The 21,916-nt window shown below is 43.5% G+C and overlaps 1 protein-coding gene across 1 annotated transcript in view; it reads left to right on the plus strand.

Moving 5' to 3' along the window:
- The window catches only part of LOC147014269 (macrophage mannose receptor 1-like), a 150,372-nt gene that overhangs the window by 84,502 nt on the left and 43,954 nt on the right, over window positions 1–21,916 (plus strand). The window contains exons 17-23 of the mRNA XM_085852082.1: window positions 1,627–1,793; window positions 2,693–2,757; window positions 3,190–3,293; window positions 5,760–5,902; window positions 11,647–11,758; window positions 13,141–13,304; window positions 13,509–13,605. Of these exons, the coding sequence (XP_085708208.1) occupies window positions 1,627–1,793; window positions 2,693–2,757; window positions 3,190–3,293; window positions 5,760–5,902; window positions 11,647–11,758; window positions 13,141–13,304; window positions 13,509–13,605 (852 nt within the window). The remainder of the gene's footprint in view (window positions 1–1,626; window positions 1,794–2,692; window positions 2,758–3,189; window positions 3,294–5,759; window positions 5,903–11,646; window positions 11,759–13,140; window positions 13,305–13,508; window positions 13,606–21,916) is intronic.

Genomic DNA, 21,916 nt, shown 5'->3' on the forward strand with positions numbered 1-21,916 from the left:
CCACTGTATTCTCCGTGCTCTTTCTGTTGTGTTCTCAGTGCTTGTTCTGCTGCCTTCTCAGTGCTCGTTCCACTGTGTTCTCAGTGCTCGTTCTGCTGCCTTCTCAGTGTTCTCCTCCAGGCATGCTGCTTGGAATGCTTTACGTCAAACTCTTGAATTCTCCACTCGATCAACACCTCCACTCGATTAATCAACCACTTCACTTTGAACTCTCAAACCAACTCTGAACTCCGAGAACTGGCCAACACTCTGAACTTCTCTCCACTGTGAGAACCACCTCTGAACTGCGAAAACTGCTCTGTCTCGACTCTGCCAGGCATTTTATTGCTCTGGCTCCTATCTTCTCCCACATTCGCCTTCCGCGATCAAGCTACTCTGATTGGCTGGAGCTCTGTAATCCAGTTTTTGTCATTGGCTGCAGGAACACGGGGAGCAGGCTTTTGATGTCTCGGAGGCAGTAGAAAGGACCGGGCAATGCATTGGACATTTATCTGAATCCCCCTGCTGTGCCTGAATCTACTGTGCTAAAGGGAGCACTGTGTTCGATGTATGACATTGACACGTTGCTGGATGGATTTGTGTGCTTCATTGCGTTGTTTTTTGGAGTGAATGTTGTATGTGCTTTGAGTCTGTAAAGTGTTGAGAAGTGCTTGAGAATGGAGTTTAAGAATGAGGTTTGAGAATGAGATTTGCAAATGAGGAAAAGAATAATGGGATAGTTCTATCTCAACTCACAACACATCTTTACCTTCCATTGATATGAGGAGGAGGGGTAATTTAGCAAGACAAAATACAACAGGTATAACTAAATGAGGGCTCCCTTATGTGTTCTTTGTGTCTCCCCAAGGCCTCTGAAAACTGTCCCAATTTCATTGGTGTAACCCATGTTCTTTTTTGTTATTATTTTTGGGAGAGATTGTGACAGCAGTTTGTGGCTTATACACTGCCAAAATAAAGGAATGAACAATTTGTATAAAAAATTAAGGATTCGTTTTTCTCAATGGTGGCTGACTTTCATATGTCGTCATTCAGCTTTATTGAACCCGATTTGGGTCTCTATAAACCAGGCAACACACTGCACTTTTTCTGGTGTGGATGCCATTTGCGGTAAATGTGACGTCACAAAAAAAGTCAATAAAACTTAGAGAAATGTTCTTTCACATGTAGCAAGCTGCATCGTTGTCCCAATACATTATTTCTAAGTGGTGAAACCGCTTCAATGTCAGGCTATGTCCTTCCGTCCATCCATCCATTCATCCGTCAAAAATGAAGAACAACCTTTCTAACCCAACGTGTTTAATTCTAAAGAGTTCTAAAGTGTTCTCAAGGGTTGTAAAGGGAATTCTAATGGGTTCTAAAGGGTAATTTTAATGGGTTACAAAGGGTTATCCCTTCCCCCCCCCCTTTTTTTTCTTCCAAATGAAATAATAAAAAATTTTTTTAGTTCAAATGGATCAAATTGGATCACTGCAGCACAGTTATTCCATGGTGCTTGACAAGTTGAATTTCATTTTCACCTGCCTACGTTTTTATTTTCATTTATTTAAAGTTTACATTATGCCTTTTTACTTATGCACGGGTTGCTTGAAGAGATAGTAGCATTTACCCACCTTCTGTCATCTACAGACTCAGGCAAAGTCCCCTCTGGTTGGATCCCTGACAACGGTTATCTCTACTACTTCAACATGTCTGCCCGTCTTCCAGTTGGCCAAGCCCAGTCGGCCTGCCTAACTCACGGTGCTTCACTCGTTTCCCTCCACAGCAAGGCTGAGTGGACCTTTGTGTGGTCAAAGGTGCCATTTCAATTCTCCTCATTACTTATTCTATTTGCTGCATTGCATTTATCCTCTCATGCATTTATCTTTAAGCAGACACATTTCAACTTGCATTCCATATATGAACAAATAATATGGAATAGGCAAAGCCGAGAAGCGAACGTAGAATTCTTCTTGCATTCGCTTCTGACTTTACCTATAACTTGTTGACAACTGTATACGCAATTTCCGGTTACTTCGGCCTGGATTCGGGATCAGCGGATGATCATTCGGATACATTCGGATGATCATTTAATCACGATTAAAAATTATTGTTTTTGATTATGAGGGAGATATCTTTATTAAAATCAGTGGAGGAAATATACACCATGTCTGATATTATTTGGGTCTTTCATGTCTCCGACGATGCCTTTATCTCCCGGTATGCATCATTCCCCATGACAAAAACCGGAAACAAAATGGTCATAGCCAACGACACGGATTCACAATTGGCAGGGTATTGTGTTGTTGTTGTTTCCTATTCTCTCACGTGCACGCGTTAAGTATGAAGCTCACTGCGTTCGCTGTAAACTGAAACACCCAGGGAGAACTCCCACTAGCTTCATGCCCTATGTTGCTCACCAACACCATAAACCTTTTATTTTTTGTATTCAGGTGGGGTTTTTTTTGGTCCATCTGAATACAGAAAATAAAAGGGTTTTTTTTTATTTTAATGAGTTGTTGTTAAGCTTGAACAGAAAGTTAAATCATTGCTTGGGCATCTTTTACAACAACAACCAAAAAATATTACACTTGAATACAAAGCTACTCGACTAACTTTGAGCGACTCTTATACTCTTTAATTTGAATGACTGGTGATGTTGGTAATGATGAGTATTCTTTGTTATTGTTACTGATGATTGCCATGTCCTCTCTAGATTTCCCATTCATTGGTTGATGACTGGTTTATTGGCATGAAGGTTGGGATCAATGGAAGATTCAGGTACCTTGTGATTGTTATTAACGGGCTCCTCTGGACCAAGTTTTAAAATAGTTTGAAGCTAAGATGGTGAGAATGACAACACCACAAAGGTGGACTTTTTTGCTTGATATAAAGCTTGCTGAGGAGCTTGGAGATCTGTTGCCTGCAGGACAATGAAATGCAGAGACAACAGAGTACGTTGTACATGAATGATTAGGTGATGCAGAGACGAGGGACAATTCGTACAGTTTGTGCGATTGGAACATGGGGTCACAACATCATGAGGCTGTGATGGAAATACGAAATGGGCATTATTCCTGTCCTAATTGTGCTGACAAACCTCGAATCATTGTGACCACCTTCTGCAAATTAGTTTCAAAGCAGTTTATAGAGAAGCATTATTTATCACAGAACGCACTGTCAGAGACATTACAGCTGTGTTTGTGTGGGTAGGTGGCTGGATGGTACTTTTGTGACCTTCATTGCTTGGGAAACAGGAGAGCCAGGCCTCGGTAGCCACACAATGGAGCAATGTGTCAGCATGGAAAGCATCCACGGTGGGTAGTGCTTGTGGGTCAAGTTATGTTGTCTTTTGTTGTGGCACAAAATATGTGCGGATTAATTGTGATGTAGTTTGAATCCAATATTTTAATAAATTTCAAAATTGATTGCAATCAACAAATATTATCTTGATATTGTTTTATCAACCTTGTACGTGTGAAGACAACGCATAGATTTATACACAACCTGCAGACATATACATTTTGCATACATAAAAAGGATGAAAATTTTCAATTTTATCCATGTCCCCCCCCATTTTCCATTTTATATTTTATACCTCCTCCCCTTAACCCTATTTCCTCTTCTCTTCCTTGTCAATTTTCTCTCCACTCCTCCGTTAACTTCGCTATCTTCCTTTAAAGTTATTTTTAACCTCCGCCATCGAAGATCGGAGGTTACTGTTTTCACCCCTTTCTGTTTGTTATCTTGCCAAAACGAAGTTTTTGCAAGATATGTTAGTCAGCTTGTATGTTTTTTTTTGTTTGTTTGTTTGTCTGTAATCACATATTAAAAATTCTTCAGAGCACAGTTATCATTGGAAATTTTTGTAACTTCGCATATCAGAGGCCAAAAGAGGTCCCTTTCAGCGCATAAAATTTTGAAGGTCAAAGGTCAAGGTCACTTTGTGCAAATCAGGGGAGTCGACGAAACCCTTATTTTTTGAGTAATTTTGATCGGATCGTCTTCAAACTTCATGTGAATATAGTTCATGGTCTGGCGCTCAGCTGATTATTTTTTGGTGGCGATTGTCCTTGACCTTCATGGTTAGCACCTAATGTCAAACATATTTGACCTCAAGGTCAAATTTTCAAGTTTTAGGAACCATATCGTGTAGTACCTCAAATTGAACACCTCGATGAGTGCTTTCTAGATATGTCAAGCTTGAGACATTATGACGTCATTTGGTGACATTATGAGGCAAACGCATATTTTTCATGGTTACTCTGTCGAACGATTCTCATCGGAATCTCTCGTAGGCAGATATTCCTCAAGGAGTCACTCCTGGTGGATAGCAGCTCTGTTCACCTCAGTGTGACCTTAAAGAAGTCACAGGTGGTCACCTTTTGGCAAGATACGGGTCACCCTGCGGGTGACATTGGTTTATTTGTTTGTTTGTTTGTGAACAGTATTACGGAAAAACTCCTCGACGGATTTCGACGAAACTTGGTGGGGGGGTTAGGTATGGTCCAAGGATCATGCCATTAGATTTTAGACTTGGTCCCCCCCCCCAAAAAATTTTTTTAGAGAAAATTCTTTTTTTTTTTTGCATTCCTAGATGTTTAAGTGATTTCCAACCCCCCCCCCCCCCAAAAAAAAAATGTTGGAGAAAAGAACTCTAACTCTGTCAGCACTTTTGACATATTTAATGAATAAGATATAAGGTTCACTTGAGTGACCCAGCAGTATTGGCGGCGGAGGTTTTGCACTCTCCCGAGTGCTCCCCCTCTAGTTCACTCCTGATCTCCTTTCTTTGCCCTTTCTCAATTTTACCCCCCTCTACCAAAACACCTAGTGCCTGTTATTTGTTTCTGGTTCCAAAGGTCATGTCATAACTTACTATGTAAGGTAGTTGGCATGCTAATACTCTTCCATTCCATCTTCTTTTATATGTTGTTGCTTCATTTTTGGCATTGTGGCTATGCTGCAAACACAGTACCCCCTGTGATGTAACCAAAGTGAATGTAAAATGTATATTTGTGTTTCACCCATGTGTTGCGTCGTCTCCGTGGGAGAGGGTGGGGGGTTGTTCTTCCCTGTCTGGCAGAACGGTGTGGTTTTGTGTGGAATAGCAAGGTTTTTACCATTGCACTTGGTGTGTTTTAAAATATAGTGAAAACGTATTCAAACCTCTGAGTGTTGGTGAGTTGCCTGGAGCATTCTTTCTTCAAAAAATCTGGACACTGAGACCAATCCAGGATACCCCCTTTAGATTCGGGTGGGAATGAGAAACTTAGCTCAGGTACCAACACAGTGACCTACTCTTTTTTTCAAAAGGCATTTTGCGATCTTTAAATTCTGTCGCAATGCTTTTAGTTGTTATGCATTGTTGTTGCTGGGATGTGTGAGTCGGGATGCTTTCTCTTTAAAGCATCCAACTCTCTCTCAAAAGAAATTGTCACTTACTTTACATCATTTGTAATTTTATGCACTGACTGGACCATAGGTATTGCTGGTATTTCAAGTCTCTCTCACTTTCATATTACTGACTTTGTCCTTTTATCTCAGCACTATTCTCCCCTACCCCCTTCTCTCACCTGTTGTTGGTCTTCTCTTTCTGTACCTTGATCTTAAATCAAGACTAAGGAAGTGTTTTCTCTTTGTGTATTTATGTTTCTTTTTGTGTCTCTTTTGGAGTTTTTGGTGGTACATATAACCTGGTTAGTATTGCTGAAAGTAATATGCTTGTTCCTTATTTAATTACGGTCTTGTTCTCAATTTCTGTGAAATTTGTGAATGAGCAGGGGAATGGCGCAGTGTAGGATGTGAAGATCCAAGGGCCTTCATTTGCCGTAAACACAACGTTACAGGACTTGCTCCACCCCAGGCATCATTGAACAAACCACAGGGAGGCTGCCCACAGCGGTGGAAACTTTTCAACAATAAGGTGTGTTGTGTTGTGTTTGTTTGCCAGTTAGGCCGAAGTCACATTTACCACGGTGGCCGTGCGGTCTCCAAAATCTACGGCCACGAGCAATTATACGGCGGCCACAGTATTTCCACGGTCACACAATGTAGCAGTCACATGTGTTTTTATTTTTCGGGGAGCCGCACGGCGTATTTAGAAATCGTGGAGACCGAAAACGTGGGGGTGCCGTACGGTCTTTGATTTGATGTCGCACGGTGAGCTTAGGGCGTCGCTGTGGCGGTCATAGAATTTTCAAGGCAGACGCAAGGTGCCCGCAAGGCGACCGCAGGGGGGCCCTAAGGTGAACGTGCGGCGAGACGGACGGTAACGAGTGGGTATATATACCGGTTCTGTTTTTTACTGAAATAAAAATATAACAGTTCGGAATATACCAGTACGTGGTGCCCCCAGAATCCGAATTGAATTTGTTCCAGGAGGCTGTTCGGATTGCAAAAAGTTCGATTCCCAAACTATTTTCCCAATAAGAAATAATGGAGTGAATTAATCTGTTCTTGGACCCCAAGAAAACCCACTTTCAAGACACTTTCAACTGAAATTCCCCATGTTTAAGGTAAAATAAGATGAGTAAATGACCTTCGGTGGCGGTGTATTGTATGTAAAGTGGTACAATCACCGCATCCAAAGATCCACACAGGCTCGAGCTCCGGCCTGGGTTCCGATCGCTCGCGCATTCTGCGAGCGCTGCCCCCAAGGCAGCTCATCAAACATGATGCCCTCAGAACCACAATCACTTTCATCAAACGCATCGGGCTGAGGTAGTCATGGATATTCCAAATTACAACCGGTTTTTCTGTGAAATTAAATCCTTTCCCGACAGTCCGTCACACCACGTGATCGGATTGCTTTTTTGTAATTAATTAAAACACAAGATAAGTATAAAAAAACGGCACAAATCAAGGTGAAAACACGAGGTAAAGTCGCGATCGACACACGAGAGATGCTTTCACGAGGACTTTCACCGACGAACTGAATGAACAAAGCGCGAAGATGCGGCTCGAACACGTGGGGGAGACACGTGAACAAACATGAATGCTACGTTGTGTTCGGTTTTTTAAAATGTATTCGGTTTTTAGGGCAAAATTCATTTTTCATTGATAAGAGACTACAGCAGCCGCACGAATAACGTAAGTCCACCGTACGCCCTACGTACGGTCGACGTGGAACACAACTACGTCACAACTACGGCATGACATATTGCTACGGCCAACGTAGAAATGAAAAAGTTATAACTCCGCGCTATAATTCCACGGCGACCCCTACGGCCTGTAAAATATAGCCATACGGCGTAGGGCCACCCTGAGGCCACAGCAGAAACTCTGCGGCCGCCGCACGTTTCTGTCAATTCAGAGGGCGTACGGCCGCCGTATCCTCGCTGTAAAGCAAATGTGACTTAGGCCTTACTCTAGCTCATTTGAGAAGCATTTAGCTAGAGTACAATGTTGGTCTTCAACTCCTGAATTGATAAGCTCATCGACATGACCTGAAATTGCATGTATACATCCGTCACAGAAGGTGGATGGAGGTTATTATTTTTTTTTTTACCTGTTTGTTTGTCTGTCTGTGGGAAAGATATCTCAAAAAGTTATGGACGGATTTGGACTAAACTTGGTGGATGTATTGGGTGTGTGACACCGACGAAATGATTCGATTTGGATGTGAGAATTTTTAAGTGATTCTTCACCATTGAGAGATAGGGTCAAAAATAATATACAGTACAGTAGAGCATGATATTTCAAAAATGTGTGGACAGATTTGGATGAAACTTGGTGGATGAGTTGGGTAGGTGACAAGAACAAGCCAATTAGACGGTGAAGGTCCAGATGCAGGTTCGGCCTATCAGTGGGATACAACATGTAAACTGTTCAGCCTTGTGGAAGTATGCACTCTACCAGGTCTATCAGAAACTGTTCAGCCTTGTGGATGTATGTGCTCTCTTCTTTTTGTTTGTTTGTTTTTCGAATACAAAGTCAAGGCTCGTGGAAGAACAAGAACACTGAATGGATCATCAGGATGCAACAAAACAAAAGGAACAGTAGAGAGAGAGAGGGGGGAGGGGAGGAGGGTGAAACACCTTCAGCAGAACAGAGTTGTGTGAAACAGCAGAGTTGAAGGAAAAAATAGAGAGACTTGGAAAAACTATTTGTGTCGGGAAGAATGGGGGTAGGAAAAGATGAGTGGGGAGGACAATATGGACATAGAAGGAAACTCTCAAGAAGGGAAAACCAGAAATCTGGATAGGAGTTTAATGGGGGTAGAAAAGATCATGGTTTTGGATGTGAGATTGTGGTGAACAGCTGTCTTGAAGACCTGGAGGGAAGAATTATATTGAAGAAAATGTGGAAGTTGGTTCCACAGTTGGGGAAAAAAGGCGAATTAATGGGTGGAGGTGAGCAGAGATTCTGGATTTTGGGAGTTTTACCAGAAGGGGGTTGCTGTTGGCAGGTCAGGCCAGATCAGATCTGTGAATTGCTACAGGTACCATGTAAACCTGCACTAACGTGTTTCATGGTCGGGTTATTGGTGACTAAACCATCTCCCCCACCAGGTTTCCTGGTGAGGAGGGTGTATGGATGGATATGGACACCCAGCAGGATTAAAAGCAAAACCTTTTAAAATGTGGTGGAGTTCCTTGTGGGCTAACGTCCATCTGTATCTAGTGCCCGACTGTGTCTGTGGATGTTCCCCTGCAGTTGGGTTACCTTTTTCGAGGAGGTTGATGGCAAGATTTGCACTCCAGCCACCGTAAAACCCTTCATTCCACAAAACACATAAAAAATGCAAAGAAAACTGAAAACCTTATTCGTTTTTTGGACAAAGGGCCAAGTCTTTAAGTTATTGGTGCTTTCAGTCTTGCTCTATGCATGTGAGACTTTGACTCTGACCAAGGATCTGAGAGAGAGACAACTACTCCTTCGGTACCAAGTCTTTTCGGAGAATCCTTGGCTATCGCTGGTCAGACTTGTGTCCAACGAGCAGTTGCTAAGAGAGACTCAGATGTGATTTGTTACCTTTATAGTCCATGAGCGTGATCTGTGGCTGTGTGGCTCATTTTCCTGACGCTGATCCTGCTCACCAGATTCTTTCAGCGAGGGAGCCTTGTGAGTGAAGGAGGTCAATGGGCTAACCATGTGCCTCTTGGTTGTAGCAGGTTGATCGGCATCTCAAGGAGATGGGGATGGGCCAGCATCTGCCTTGGGGAAGGCCAGACGGAGGCCTCTGGAGTTTCGGTGGAAATTGGAAGCAGTGGCGCGTTGCTCCGGCACATGCTCCCAGACCTAATCTGAGTTGCTGATGGACCTTATGTGCCCCGCAGAAACCTGGGTGTTGGGGGGGAAAGGGGGGGGGACAAAGCATGGAAGACCAGAGGGTGAAAGACCAGAAAAGACATGATAGAAGACAGAGAGACCACCGACCTGTTTGCAATGGGAAAGTGATAGGTCAAGAAAGTTCGTTTAATCACATGATATTACATTGATTTGAAGGCCTTGTTTTCCACGGTGTGAAGCTGAGTGAGGTGTGAAATAAGGGTGTTAGCCCAGCGGGGAGAGCAGTACTCCATCAAGCTGCAGATAGAGGCCTTGCGGGTTTTTAAAGTTCAGGTGTGTTTGGGAAAGACTTTGCACGACCAAGAATGCACAGTCAGCAACTGGCTTTGTCGACCAAATTTGAAATGTGGTTTGTCCAAGAAAGATCATTGGTAATAGTGAAACCCAGGAGTTTGAGTGACTGTGAAAGGACCATCTTGGCAAACCCCACCATCTACTTTCTTAACAATCCTTTTGAGAAACTTCAGAAAGATACAGAGAGATACAGAGATATTGGTCAGGATTGAAAGATATTCCAAGTGTTTGACCAGCATGTGATTTTTGTCAAGGTCTGAAGAGAGGCAAAAGGCTGCAGCCTGCCTGTCTGAAGGACGAGAGATGTCTTGGTGATTTCCCCCAACCAAAACCATGATGTTTTCAATGACAATTAACTCTCCATAAGCCCAGCACTTTCCAAATTTCCAGTATTTCCTTATAGAGAGTTTGCTTTTATTACAATCTTGTCCGCCCTATGCATTCTTCATACCTCTCATTCTTCTCCACACCCATTGTTTGTCGTATGACCCTGCTGTTGGTGACCCCCCACTCTCTCGCTCAACTGTTCCTTTTGCTATGTTACATCCTGATCCGTTCTATATTCCAGCTCCTCCATGAGCCTCGACTTTGTACACACCAAAAAAAGTATTTTTATTATTTGTGAAGCACTTCCACATTTTATTTTAAATTAAAAGCACAATACACATTGAATGGTTACATGATCATTCATGATTACCGTGGGGCTTTCTTGTATCAAATCGTAAAGGAACAAGGAAAAAAAGGCATAAAATGTCATAGGCCCTGTTGTTTTAATAATTTTCCTGTTCGGAGTTAAAGGGATAGCCCATATTTATGTACAACTAAAATGGTCGCCAGTCTACCAGTCAGCCATCTTTGATCAGATCACAAAATAAAGTGAGGGACATGTGTACGCCACTATGTCCTGTGTTTGTGCCAAGATTGAACAAAATCAGACCATGCATGTGTGAGAAATGGTTGGGGACACTTTTGAGTCACAAAATTGCCACCATTCGGCCATCTTGAATCTGATCTGGAAAATAAATGGCGTGCTTCTGTAAGCCATCATTCTTTATCTGCGTGCCAAGTTTGAACAACACCGGAAGTGCATATCCGAGAAATGGTTGAGGACGTGTTCAACATCAGGGTTTTCTTTTACAACTAAAATGGTCGCCAGTCGGCCCTCTTGGATCTGATCTCGAAATGAAATGATGGGCATATATAAGGCATCATTCCTTTTCTCAGCCTGGTGCTGGCTTAGTGGTTTGGGTGGCTGGCTTGGGATGTTAGTTTCTTGTGTTTGAGCCCCGTTGGCTGTTGAATTAACACCAGGTGAGGTTGACTCAGCCTGTCATCCTTCCGAGGTCGGTGAAATGAGTGCCAGTGTTCTGGTATTGGGGCACAGTATCAACGGCATAGTTGCGCCCCAACAAAATGATGGCGAACTGGTAGCCAAGCTGCCATACGCAAGAAGAAGAAGAAGAAGATTCTCTATCTTGGTACAAAGTTTGCATAACATCAGTAAATGAATGTCTGAGAAATGGTTGAGGACGTGTTCAACATTGGGGTTTTTTAAAATTAAAATGACTGCTAGTCGGCCATCTTGAATTTGGAAAACTTGAACTCGGAAAAACAAAACGACTTGCACATGTGAGGCATCATTCATGATCTGTGTGCCAAGTTTGAACAGGATCAGTAAATGCAGGTCCAAGAAATAGTTGAGGACGTGTTCAATATCGGGTGTTTTTTAGAACTAAAATGTCCACCAGTCGGTCTTTTTTGATCGCATTGTGAAAAAAAACCAAAACGATGTGCATATGTACTGTGTACCATCATTTGTTGTCTTTGTGCCGAGTCCGAATAAAATCGGTCCATACATGTCCGAGATATGGTTGTGCACACACACACACACACACACACACGTACGCACAGACACGAAAATCGAGACCAAATCCATTCGCCCCCCGTTTCGGACCAAGTCCAACTCAGAGGCAAGTGTGCGTACCTCTCGGCTATCCTGCCAGCCCTTAGCAATGTTTTCCACCAACCATCACCGACTCTCGTCCCCCAACCCCAATCATAACTACTTCCTTCTATGGTCAGTGCTATGCAGTGCATAAAGAGAAACCGGACTTCAAGAGCTGGAAACATGCACGGGATTCATGCAAGGATGAGGGAGGAGATCTCGTTTCCATCACGAATGTGGACGAACAGAGTGAGTTCCTTTAATTCTCTATTAATTAAACATCATTGTGAACTCAGCACAAGATTCACAGGGTTTAGTCCGTTGTGGGTGTTGCTACTAGATCTTGTCGATCTGGCATTCCCAGAACTCTGTCGTTTCCCTTCTGGGATTATTTAATTATTAAAGCCGTTGCTTTGATCCTGTGTGCTGGTCTGATCATTACATAGTCGATGTTTTTTGGAATGTGGGTCCTTGGGTCCCCTCTTCCCCCAAAAATGTGAAGTTATCAGACTTGGGGTCAATAGTTTGGTTTCCAAAATGAGCAAAACCACGAAAATCAAGAAAAACTTAGGATGTGTTAAAACATTTCTGGGTATGTTATTGTTTAATATCACTGCTGGAAATAAACATCAAGTTAAATACTGTGTTTATTTCTTTACAATGAATTGTACTTTGACTTGGCGTTCTCCATGGGACGAAGCCGTTTAAACAACACAGTTTGTGCATTTGTATAAATGGTTTAAATGTGTTACATTCCCAAGAGATTTCTACAAATCCGCAGTTAAAGGGTGCTTAAAAATGGAAATGGTCCTCATCATCAGTTTGGTTCATTTTGGAATCATTTGGCTCATTAGCCCACGCACACGAAGGGGTTAAAAGAAAAGGGGGGTTAAGCAATTGGTTCAGGCTCATTGCGTCCATCTGTCATCAGTTTAGGCTCATCATTTCATTATCGACGAGCAACTTATTGAAATTGAATGTTATATTTTGAACACGAATCGGAACTGAATAGGAAGACAAGTTTGTCGTTTCACCGTAGGTACTTTGCCTTTGAGTTCAGCCCGACCGCACATGTGCAGAGAAGAGTAATATGATATTGTTATGGTCACCAGATTCAGCCCAGTGTCCTGATCCCAATCCTGACAAACCAGTGTTGCAGTTGACCGTGACAGTCCGTCGGCCGTGTACACAGGCCTAAGGACGAAACACAGCCCACCCCACCAAACCGCTCCACCTCACCGTGGACCGTCCCGTGCACACAGGCCTAAGGACGAAACACAGCCCACCCCACCAAACCGCTCCACCTCACCGTGGACCGTCCCGTGCACACAGGCCTAAGGATGAAATGCAGCCCGCCAAACCGCTCTGCCTCACTGCGAGCCAGTAGTGTCCACCCATGTCCAAACGTGGCCTCGTTCTGTGCTGAATGTCTATCAAGGGAAAAATAATAAGTGGTGGTGCTGTTTTTTCACGTCAGAATTGCTTGTGGAAGCTTACTCACAGTAAAAATGTAACTGGCCACATGTGTGTGTGTGCCTGTGAGCATGTGGTGAACAGTACAGAGCAGGGTTCAGTAATTTTAATGCGTTTGTTCCTTTTTTTTTTCTTTTTTTTTTTCCTTTCTTCATTAGTGTTCATGGTGGTACAACTTCAAGAAGCTAAGTTCAAGTTATGGACAGGACTGAATGATATTAAGCAGGAAGGATATTTCGTGTGGAGTGATGGAACGCCTGTAAACTACACAAACTGGAGTGATGGGAGGCCTGTTAAATCACCGCAAGATTTGCCATATGAGGTGAGTTTGGCTGAAACCCTCAGGATTTTGCAATGAAATCGTTAACCTTAAGGATTCAAGTCTTTATTTCCTTGCCTTCTTGTTGTATTACCATTTTATTCCTTAATGTAATAGAGGGCTGGCCACAAATGTTGGTTCTAATGCAAACAACATGGTTTGATCAGATATTTTTCCCAGTGATTGGCTTACTCTGTGCCATTGCAGTGTGACTGTGTATCCATGCTGAACTACAGATCAATTGGGACCTGGCGAGATGACATATGTAACTTCAAGCGAGGATATGTCTGTCAAAAGGCAACTGGTATGGCTTTAATTTCGTCAAAAGCTCAGAAAGCAATTTGAATTGTTTTTATTGTTTCCTTTAAATACTAGTTTATCCTTGTGTTCATCCTACATATTAAACAAGAGCGATAATTGCTTTGTAATACGTGTCCCATACCGATGTGATATTTTCTGACTCTAAAAAGGGCACAACTCTGAAAAATTGACCAAGCGCCCTGCAACTCGAACTTCTTCTGTAACTTATCATAATAAAGCCATGTACCAAGTTTCAGTTGAATATGTTAAAAACATTAAAACATTAAAAACAAAAAAAAACTTCAGGAAAAAACAAATTCTACAAATTTCAGAAAATTAATTAAAAATACAAAAATAGAACATCTTGGTTGGATAAGTGTCCACCCCCCTTATAAAAGCAATTGTAAAACAGCTCAGGTGTCACAAATCACCTTCAAAATCACACACCAAGTGAATTGGCATCCACCTGTGTTAAATTGTAGCGATTCTGATTCTTTCAGAAGAAAATCAGCTGTTCCTGTAGGTTTCCTCTGCTGGGTAGTGCATTTCACAGCAAAGACTCAACCATGAGCACCAAGGAGCTTTCAAAAGACCTCTGGGATAAAGTTGTGGAAAGGCACACATCAGAAGATGGGTATGAAATTATTTCAATGGCCTTGAATATCCCTTGGAGCGCAGTCAAGACAATCATTAAGAAGTGGAAAGCATGTGGTACCACCAAGACTCCGCCTAGATCAGGCCATCCCTCCAAACTGGATGACCAAGCAAGGAGAAGACTGATTAGAGAGGCCACCAAGAAGCCAATGGCAACTTTGAAAGAGCTACATGCCTTTGTGGCAAAGACTGGTCACTGTGTGCATGTGACAACAATATCCCAAGCACTCTACAAGTCTGGCCTGGATGTGAGGGTGGCAAGAAGGAAGCCATTACTCAAAAAAGCCCACTTTAAGTCCCATTGGAGGGATGAAAAAAACCACTCCAGAGATTCTGAAGCTATGTGGCAAAAAGTTTTGTGGTCTGATGAAACCAAGATGGAACTTTTTGGCCAAAATTCAAAATGTTATGTTTGGTGCAAACCCAACACAGCACATCACCCAAAGAACACCATCCTGACTGTGAATCATGGTGGTGAAAGCATCATGTTGTGGGGATGTTTCTCATCAACAGGGATTAGGGCACTTGTCAGGATGGAAGGGAAAATGGATGGATCAAAATACAGAAAAATCCTTGGAGGAAAACCTGCTGCCCTCTGCAAGAAAGCTGAAATTGTAACGAAAGTTCACCTTTCAGCACAACAAGGACCCGAAGCATACAGCCAAAGCTACACTGGAGTGGCTCAGGAACAAAAACGATAAATGTTCTTGAGTGGCCCAGTCGGAGCCCCAACCTAAATCCAATCAAAAATCTGTGGCATCACTTGAAGATTGCTGTCCATCAACACTCCCCACGCAACTTCACTGAGCTTGAACAGTTTTGTACAGAAGAATGGGCAAATGTTGCCCAATCAAGGTGTGCAAAGTTGGTAGAGAACTTTCCCAACAGACTTACAGCTGGAATTGCTGTCAAAGGTGCTTCCACCAAGTATTAACTCCGGGGGGGGGGGGGGTATGAAATCATCCAACCAAGATATACTCATTTTGTATTTTTAATTGATTTTATGAAATTTGCAGAATTTGTTTTTCACTTGGAAGTTGTGGGTTTCAATATGTAAATAAAGGTGGAAAAAGTTTGAATTGATGCAATTTAATTCCAGGGTACGTGAAAATTTTGAAAGGGGGCGTAGACTTTCTACAGGCAATGTATGGATATATGTATGTATGTATGTATTGTGTATACGCTGGTTAAGACCGACCTGGATGGATAGCCAAATGGTTCTACCTTGGAGGTGAACACGTGATCCTTGGAGATTATAGCACATGTGGGATGGAGGGTGGCAAAGGCACATACCAGATGTGTTGACCAGGATGGAGGCACAAGGATTTATACTCGAACTCACAACAAATAGGCAGACACAAGCAACTTTAATAAATAAGGGTTCAATGAACATAAATCAAATGTTTATAATGGAAATAAATCAAAAACGTGATAATAAAACGTTCGGTAAATTAAAGCTTAAAGTTGAGATGTTTTCACACACTGTTACAAAAACAGACAAGGGGTAAGATAAAATAAATGAAAACCCTTCCTTTATTCTGGCACTTAGCTTGGTGTCCAGAAATGATCATTGAGGAGCTTGGGATCGAACCGCGTCGTCCTGTGTGGGAAACCGCCCCAAAATGGTGCCGAGCCACTCTCTGGGTGGGAAACTTTCATGGTAATTCATGCGGGTGGTCCTCCTTCGTCAAGGGCCCACAAACCTCTTTATAGTTTTTTCTCACGAATGAATGTGCTGACCCCACTCCTCTCTTACACCAGGTCCGCTCATAATGACAGCCCACCTTCCTCCTTGAACACACAACGGGCAACGGGATAATGCCGAATTATGGCTGAGAGGAGCGCTCTTTTTATATATGTATATATATATATATATATATATATATATATATATATATATATATATATATATATATATATATATATATATATATATATATATATATATATCTTTCTCTTTCTCAATATCCTGGTGTTGGCGCAGTGGTTAGGGCAGCGGCTTGGGATCCAAAAGGTCCTGAGTTCAAGCCCCGTTGGGCCACTGAATTAATACACCAGGGGGTTGACTCAGCCTGTCATCCTTCCGAGGTCGGCGAAGTGAGTACCAGTGTACTGGGCCGGTGTATACCCCGATTAAAATAGGTGTACCATATCCCTGTGTGTCGTAAGAGGCGACCAGGGTTGCGTCAGGAAGGGCATCCAGCGTAAAACATGTGCCAAATCACTATGCGGATCATACGGATGATCCGTGCAGATCATACGGATGATCCGCTGTGGCAACCCCTTACGGGAGCAGCCGAAAGAAGAAGAAGAAGGGGTTGACTCAGCCTGTCATCCTTCCGAGGTCGGCGAAATGAGTACCAGTGTACTGGGCCGGTGTATACCCCGGTTAAAATAGGTGTACCATATCCCTGTGTGTCGTAAGAGGTGACCAGGGTTGCGTCAGGAAGGGCATCTGGCGTAAAACATGTGCCAAATCACTATGCGGATCATAACGGATGATCCGCTGTGGCGACCCCTAACGGGAGCAGCCGAAAGCAGAAGAAGAAGATCTTTCTCTTTCTCTTTCTCTTTATCTCTCCCTTTCTCACTCTCTCCCTTTCTCACTCTCTCCCTTTCTCACTCTCTCCCTTTCTCACTCTCTCCCTTTCTCACTCTCTCCCTTTCTCACTCTCCCCCTTTCTCACTCTCTCCCTTTCTCACTCTCTCCCTTTCTCACTCTCTCCCTTTCTCACTCTCTCCCTTTCTCACTCTCTCCCTTTCTCACTCTCTCCCTTTCTCACTCTCACATAAACGTACAACTGCGCAACTCAGCTGAACAGACAACGGCTAGCCTCTTACTCCAGCATGTGGGCAAATTCCCACATCACGAACACGAGAATCGCACAGCCTTCTTCACCATGTCGAGGAAAAGTGAGAGCAAAAACGAGACCTGTCTCCACTGCGTTCCACACACCCACTATCTCCTCTCTGATCATGTCTCCTTCCTCTCACGTCACACCGACCAATCCCAAGCCTGCTGGTTGTTGTTGATACAGTGTCGTTCCTTTTTATAGCCAGCTTTGTAAATGCAAAAATGTAGGAAAAGGTCATAGGGGCAAAAAACAATGATGCTGGGTGCAATTAGCCTTAAACCCTACCTTAGCCTTAACACAGCACCACGCCCCCATACGGTGACACGTAACAATCTTAAGCTGACATTTTCCCCTGCTTAAAATACATTGAGATGTCTCCTGCTCGTCCATAGACCATGCTACTCTGATACATGTATGACTACGGCCTCCTCCTCGCGCTTTATGAAGGGGGATAGCAGTGTCAAGCAGCCAGGGATAACATGAGGGAGGACCTTTATTCCCTGATGAATGATCTCATTCCCCTGACCTTCTCAGGAGCCGTGCAAGTGGAGAGCGTAGCCACATGATGTAGGCTGCCCTGGATAGTACCACGAGACCAGATCCAGCCCAAGATGGTGGTGCTCTTCAGACATTTAACTGTTTTCAGGGTAGAGAGGTGGAGTCGACATTTATACAAACATGCAAAACCATTCTCCATTTTGAAGAAGCTCATCCAATGTGATACCACCGCAATGAAGGTCGTCAGTGACTTTAGCATGGTTCCCTTCTCTAAGAGATCATCATGTGGTCTGGAGATCATGGTTCCCTTCTCTAAGAGATCATCTAAGGATGTGGCACATGTGTTATTCGAGTGTTATTTCTCATCCAGGCATTCCCATAGCGGATCTGGTGTACACGCGTATTCTGCGAAAAGGTGTGGCCACACCACAGTACTTCATGGACTGACAGGATAATGGAATTTTATAGAAGGCACTCGTGAGGTTGGTTGCAATCAGATGCTTCCACTGAGCAACCTTGCAGAGGATGGAATTCACATTTACCAAAAGACAGGGTTGGGGCTTCCTGTACCGGCTCACATCAGCAAAGGCCGTGATTGAGTGAAAACCGCCATTTGCTTCTTGATCAGGAATGAGGAATTTAGGTATTCTTCAGTAATCCCCATGTCTTCTGGGTAGGCAAAGACTCCAAGTTTTTCAAGGTCATCAAACTTGTGTTGTAGTTCTCATCGTGTATCATGCGCATACTGTGGCACATGGCCTTTGCGTGTGGAGGCTGAACCGGGCCCATGTTAATGAAAGCCTTAAAGGGGCCTGCAGAGCCACTGGAGCCTTGGAACACTGGGTTAAACACTTCACCATATTCTACAAGAAGGGCACAAAACTTTGATCGCATGTCAGGAGTAAATGTTTTGTCAGGGTCGAGGGTGACAGTTGTAGAGTGTCTTGAGGGCGAAGTGGCTGTGTATTTTACATTGGGGAAGTTGTCCTCGGTGTAAGCACTTCAGTGTTCTTTGGTGTACTTGGGTATGTACACGGAGCGTACCTGGCAAAACTGCTCCTGTCGTTTGAGAGCTCATGGTTTGTCAGTTAAGTTGGGGATCCGAACTTTCTCGCTGATGCAATGGATGACACCGGGTGGTGACAAGAGCTCACTGGGTCACAGTGACCTTGCACTGGGAGCATCCATGCATGGTTTGAGTGCAAACACCGAGCTGATACTCAACATGTCACCTGGGAGGACTACTTCAATAAACTCTCTGGGCCACATAGTAGTTGTGCGAGGTGGGGCATGTAGTACATGTTCTCGGCATACTGTATGGCGATTAAGGCTCTTTCCCTGAGAACCATACATCGTGCCATCACCCAGGATAACTTGGTGCTTTGCAGGGTGGACTGAGATGTCATTAGATTCCATGAAAGGTGTTCCTGCTAGTACCTCTACTTCAAGGTTCTCGACCACCAGGCCCTCAAATTGTAATTCTCTTTCATCGCGTGTTCATGTGAGTCTGGTCTCGCCAACAATTTGAAGAGGTGAGGACCCATCCACCTGATGAGCAGACTGTGCGCTCTTCTGAATCTTGGCTCCAAAGTTGTTTGCAGTGGTTGCATGAATCAAGTTTCCCATGGCACCGCTGTCAATGGTAACTTGGGTTGTGTGGTGGCCATGGAATGTGTCTCGATATGTAGACTGGCAAACCTGGACACATAGGGTAGTAGACAATTCCGGGTAATCTGTCACTACCTATCTTGTATACATGAGCACATGTCAAGTCTCCTGACTCTTCGTCTGACTCTTAAAATATGCCAGGCACTTGGCGTGCTCTTGCAATATATCGACGATCTCGTTCGGGGAGGTAAGGACATTCACTGAGGAAATGACTGTAATCTGCACGGCGCACTTGTTTGCAAAGGGGACAGGACTTCGTAAGTTTGTTGGGACGAATCCTCAAAAGGATTTGACGGAGTTGTAGCGATGCGAATGATGCTGGGCAGGAGACTTGTGGTTGCAACGTTGAGGTATGCATGGACTTTGAATCTTCAGAAGTGTGGAGCTCATGTAATAGTGAGTCAAACGCCTGGGATATCTCATGCTTTATGAAGGCTAAGGTGTGAGATATGAGTTTAATTCCATAGCATTGTTTGGCGAGTCTGAGGAGCCCACTCTATATGAGGCAAAGCCATGTGAGAAAAAAAATTTATCGAGTGAGGGAGCTAACTCCTCATCTTCAGTGATGACCTGGTTATGGTGGAGGATGCCACCATCTTGTCGAAGCAAGTTTTCCTCCATAAACGCCTTCAGGCATTGGTACAAGTCTTCATTGCACTACTCGGAGTTGTGGCATATCGCTGTAAAGTCAATAAAGTGTACACCCGTCGACAGGAACCCAAAATGTTGTCTGATTGACTGCCACATGTTGGTTACCGAAGTAGAGTTTTGCACTATGGTGTGACAGGGCAGTAGTTTGCAATCTGACCCAGCATAAGCTCCAATATGGTGACTTTCTGTTGGGCAGTGCGATGCTGTGCAGCGGGAACGTTGCCATTATGAAGTCCACGAAGGGGAAACGCTCTCTGCACTTCTTCTCCCAGGTGAGGAAGAGAGCAAAGTTGGGATTGAGCGATAAAATATAAAGAAAATTGTCTCCAATTTTGGAAGGAATTCACCGTTTCAGTTTTACCAAGTGACCACTGCTTTGATGCACAGTGTGTTGTAGCCATCTTGTTGACGGGCACGTTGTGGAATGCAAGGCAATATTTATAACACAGCTACAGAGCGAGCTGGTTGGCTGCTCTCCTTCTCATGGGGTGTGATTGGAATTCAAAGATGGCTCTCGTAACGGTGATTTAACGCGGATTGCCATCTCCAGGGCAAAAAGTGTATGGAAATGATTCCCGACGCTGCCACCATGCCACTTTGGTTAAAGGGAATCTCAAAAACTCAGCACGACGACCAAACACCACTCTTCCAGAGGTGCGAAAGCAACTTTATTCACACCAGTAATAACCATGTCGAACAAGGCTAAAAACCCAGCCTGTTTCTCGATAAACCCCTGCATGGTAACTCCATGCCCACTCTGACCCAAGGGTCCCAAACACATACTGATAGAATGCCACATAGTTATTTGGGCAGTGTATAGACAACTGACCGCTGCTTTCATCGGTGAGGCTGATCTTCACAATGGCTGTGATGTCTATTGACCCAAAAGCCTTTTAACTGCTGGATGGGGTCTGAAAAATGGAGCCTCGTGGTGCGGCATGCTTTTGAATAACCTGCCCTGGGACCCATTTATCATCTGTTGCTCAAAATCAAACTGTCTGTCCTGTCTGGAGTGCAGCGAGGATGTTCAACATCCTTCGACAGACAGGACAGTTTAACACGGTGTCCTTCACAAAGAGTATGCAAGCTATCGCTGGAACCATGAACAAATTACAAATTCCTTCCCTACGACTATTGGGAAGGCAATGGCAAACCGCCCAATACAACCCTTTCCCAGAAACTGCTTTGGCGGAGAGTGAGAAAGGGAGAGAGTGAAAAAGGAAATTCTGTAGCATAGTATGGTACATCAAAATAAGAAAAAACAAGTAAAAAAGACATAAAATGTTACAGCCCCCGTTGTTTTAGTAACTTTGCTGTGTGGAGTTAAAGGGCTCGTCCAAATTTATGTGTCACTAAAATGGCCTCCAGTCTTCCAGTCGGCCATCTTTGATCAGATCGCAAAATAAAGTGAGGTGTACGACTGTACGTGTTTGCAATCATGAACTGTTCTTTTGCCAAGTTTGAACAAAATCGGACCATGCATGTCTGAGAAATGTTTATGGACACATTTAAGTAACAAAATGGCCACCAGTCGGCCATCTTTGATCTATTTAAGAAAAATTAAAAAAATGACGTGCTTATGTTAGCCATCATGTGTTGTGTTTTTGCCAAGTACGAATAAAATCGGTCCATACTTCTCCGAGATACGGTTGTGGACGCACGCATGCACGGACATGAAAATCGAGACCAAATCCATAAGCACCTGTTTCTTACAAAGTCCAACGGGATAATAAATAAATGTATGTATCGTACGTATTAAGCACAACTCTACCAATTAAAAAACAGCCTAGGTGACGTAATGGTTAGTGTGTCTGCTCTGAGCCTGGAAGCGGTTCGAACCCGGATGCATTCGAACTCCAAGACTTTAAAAATTGTACGTGCTTCTTCCTTGCTTGATGCTCAGCATTTCAAAGACTACTGTAGATTACAGATAAACAACCATAATAAGTTGATAATCACAGCGCAGACTTTGATGGGCCTAATGATGGC

Source organism: Eptatretus burgeri, chromosome 13 (genome assembly GCF_056783735.1).
Source record: "Eptatretus burgeri isolate ZD-2024b chromosome 13, Ebu_testis_v1, whole genome shotgun sequence".
Classification (NCBI taxonomy): Eukaryota; Metazoa; Chordata; class Myxini; order Myxiniformes; family Myxinidae; genus Eptatretus; species Eptatretus burgeri.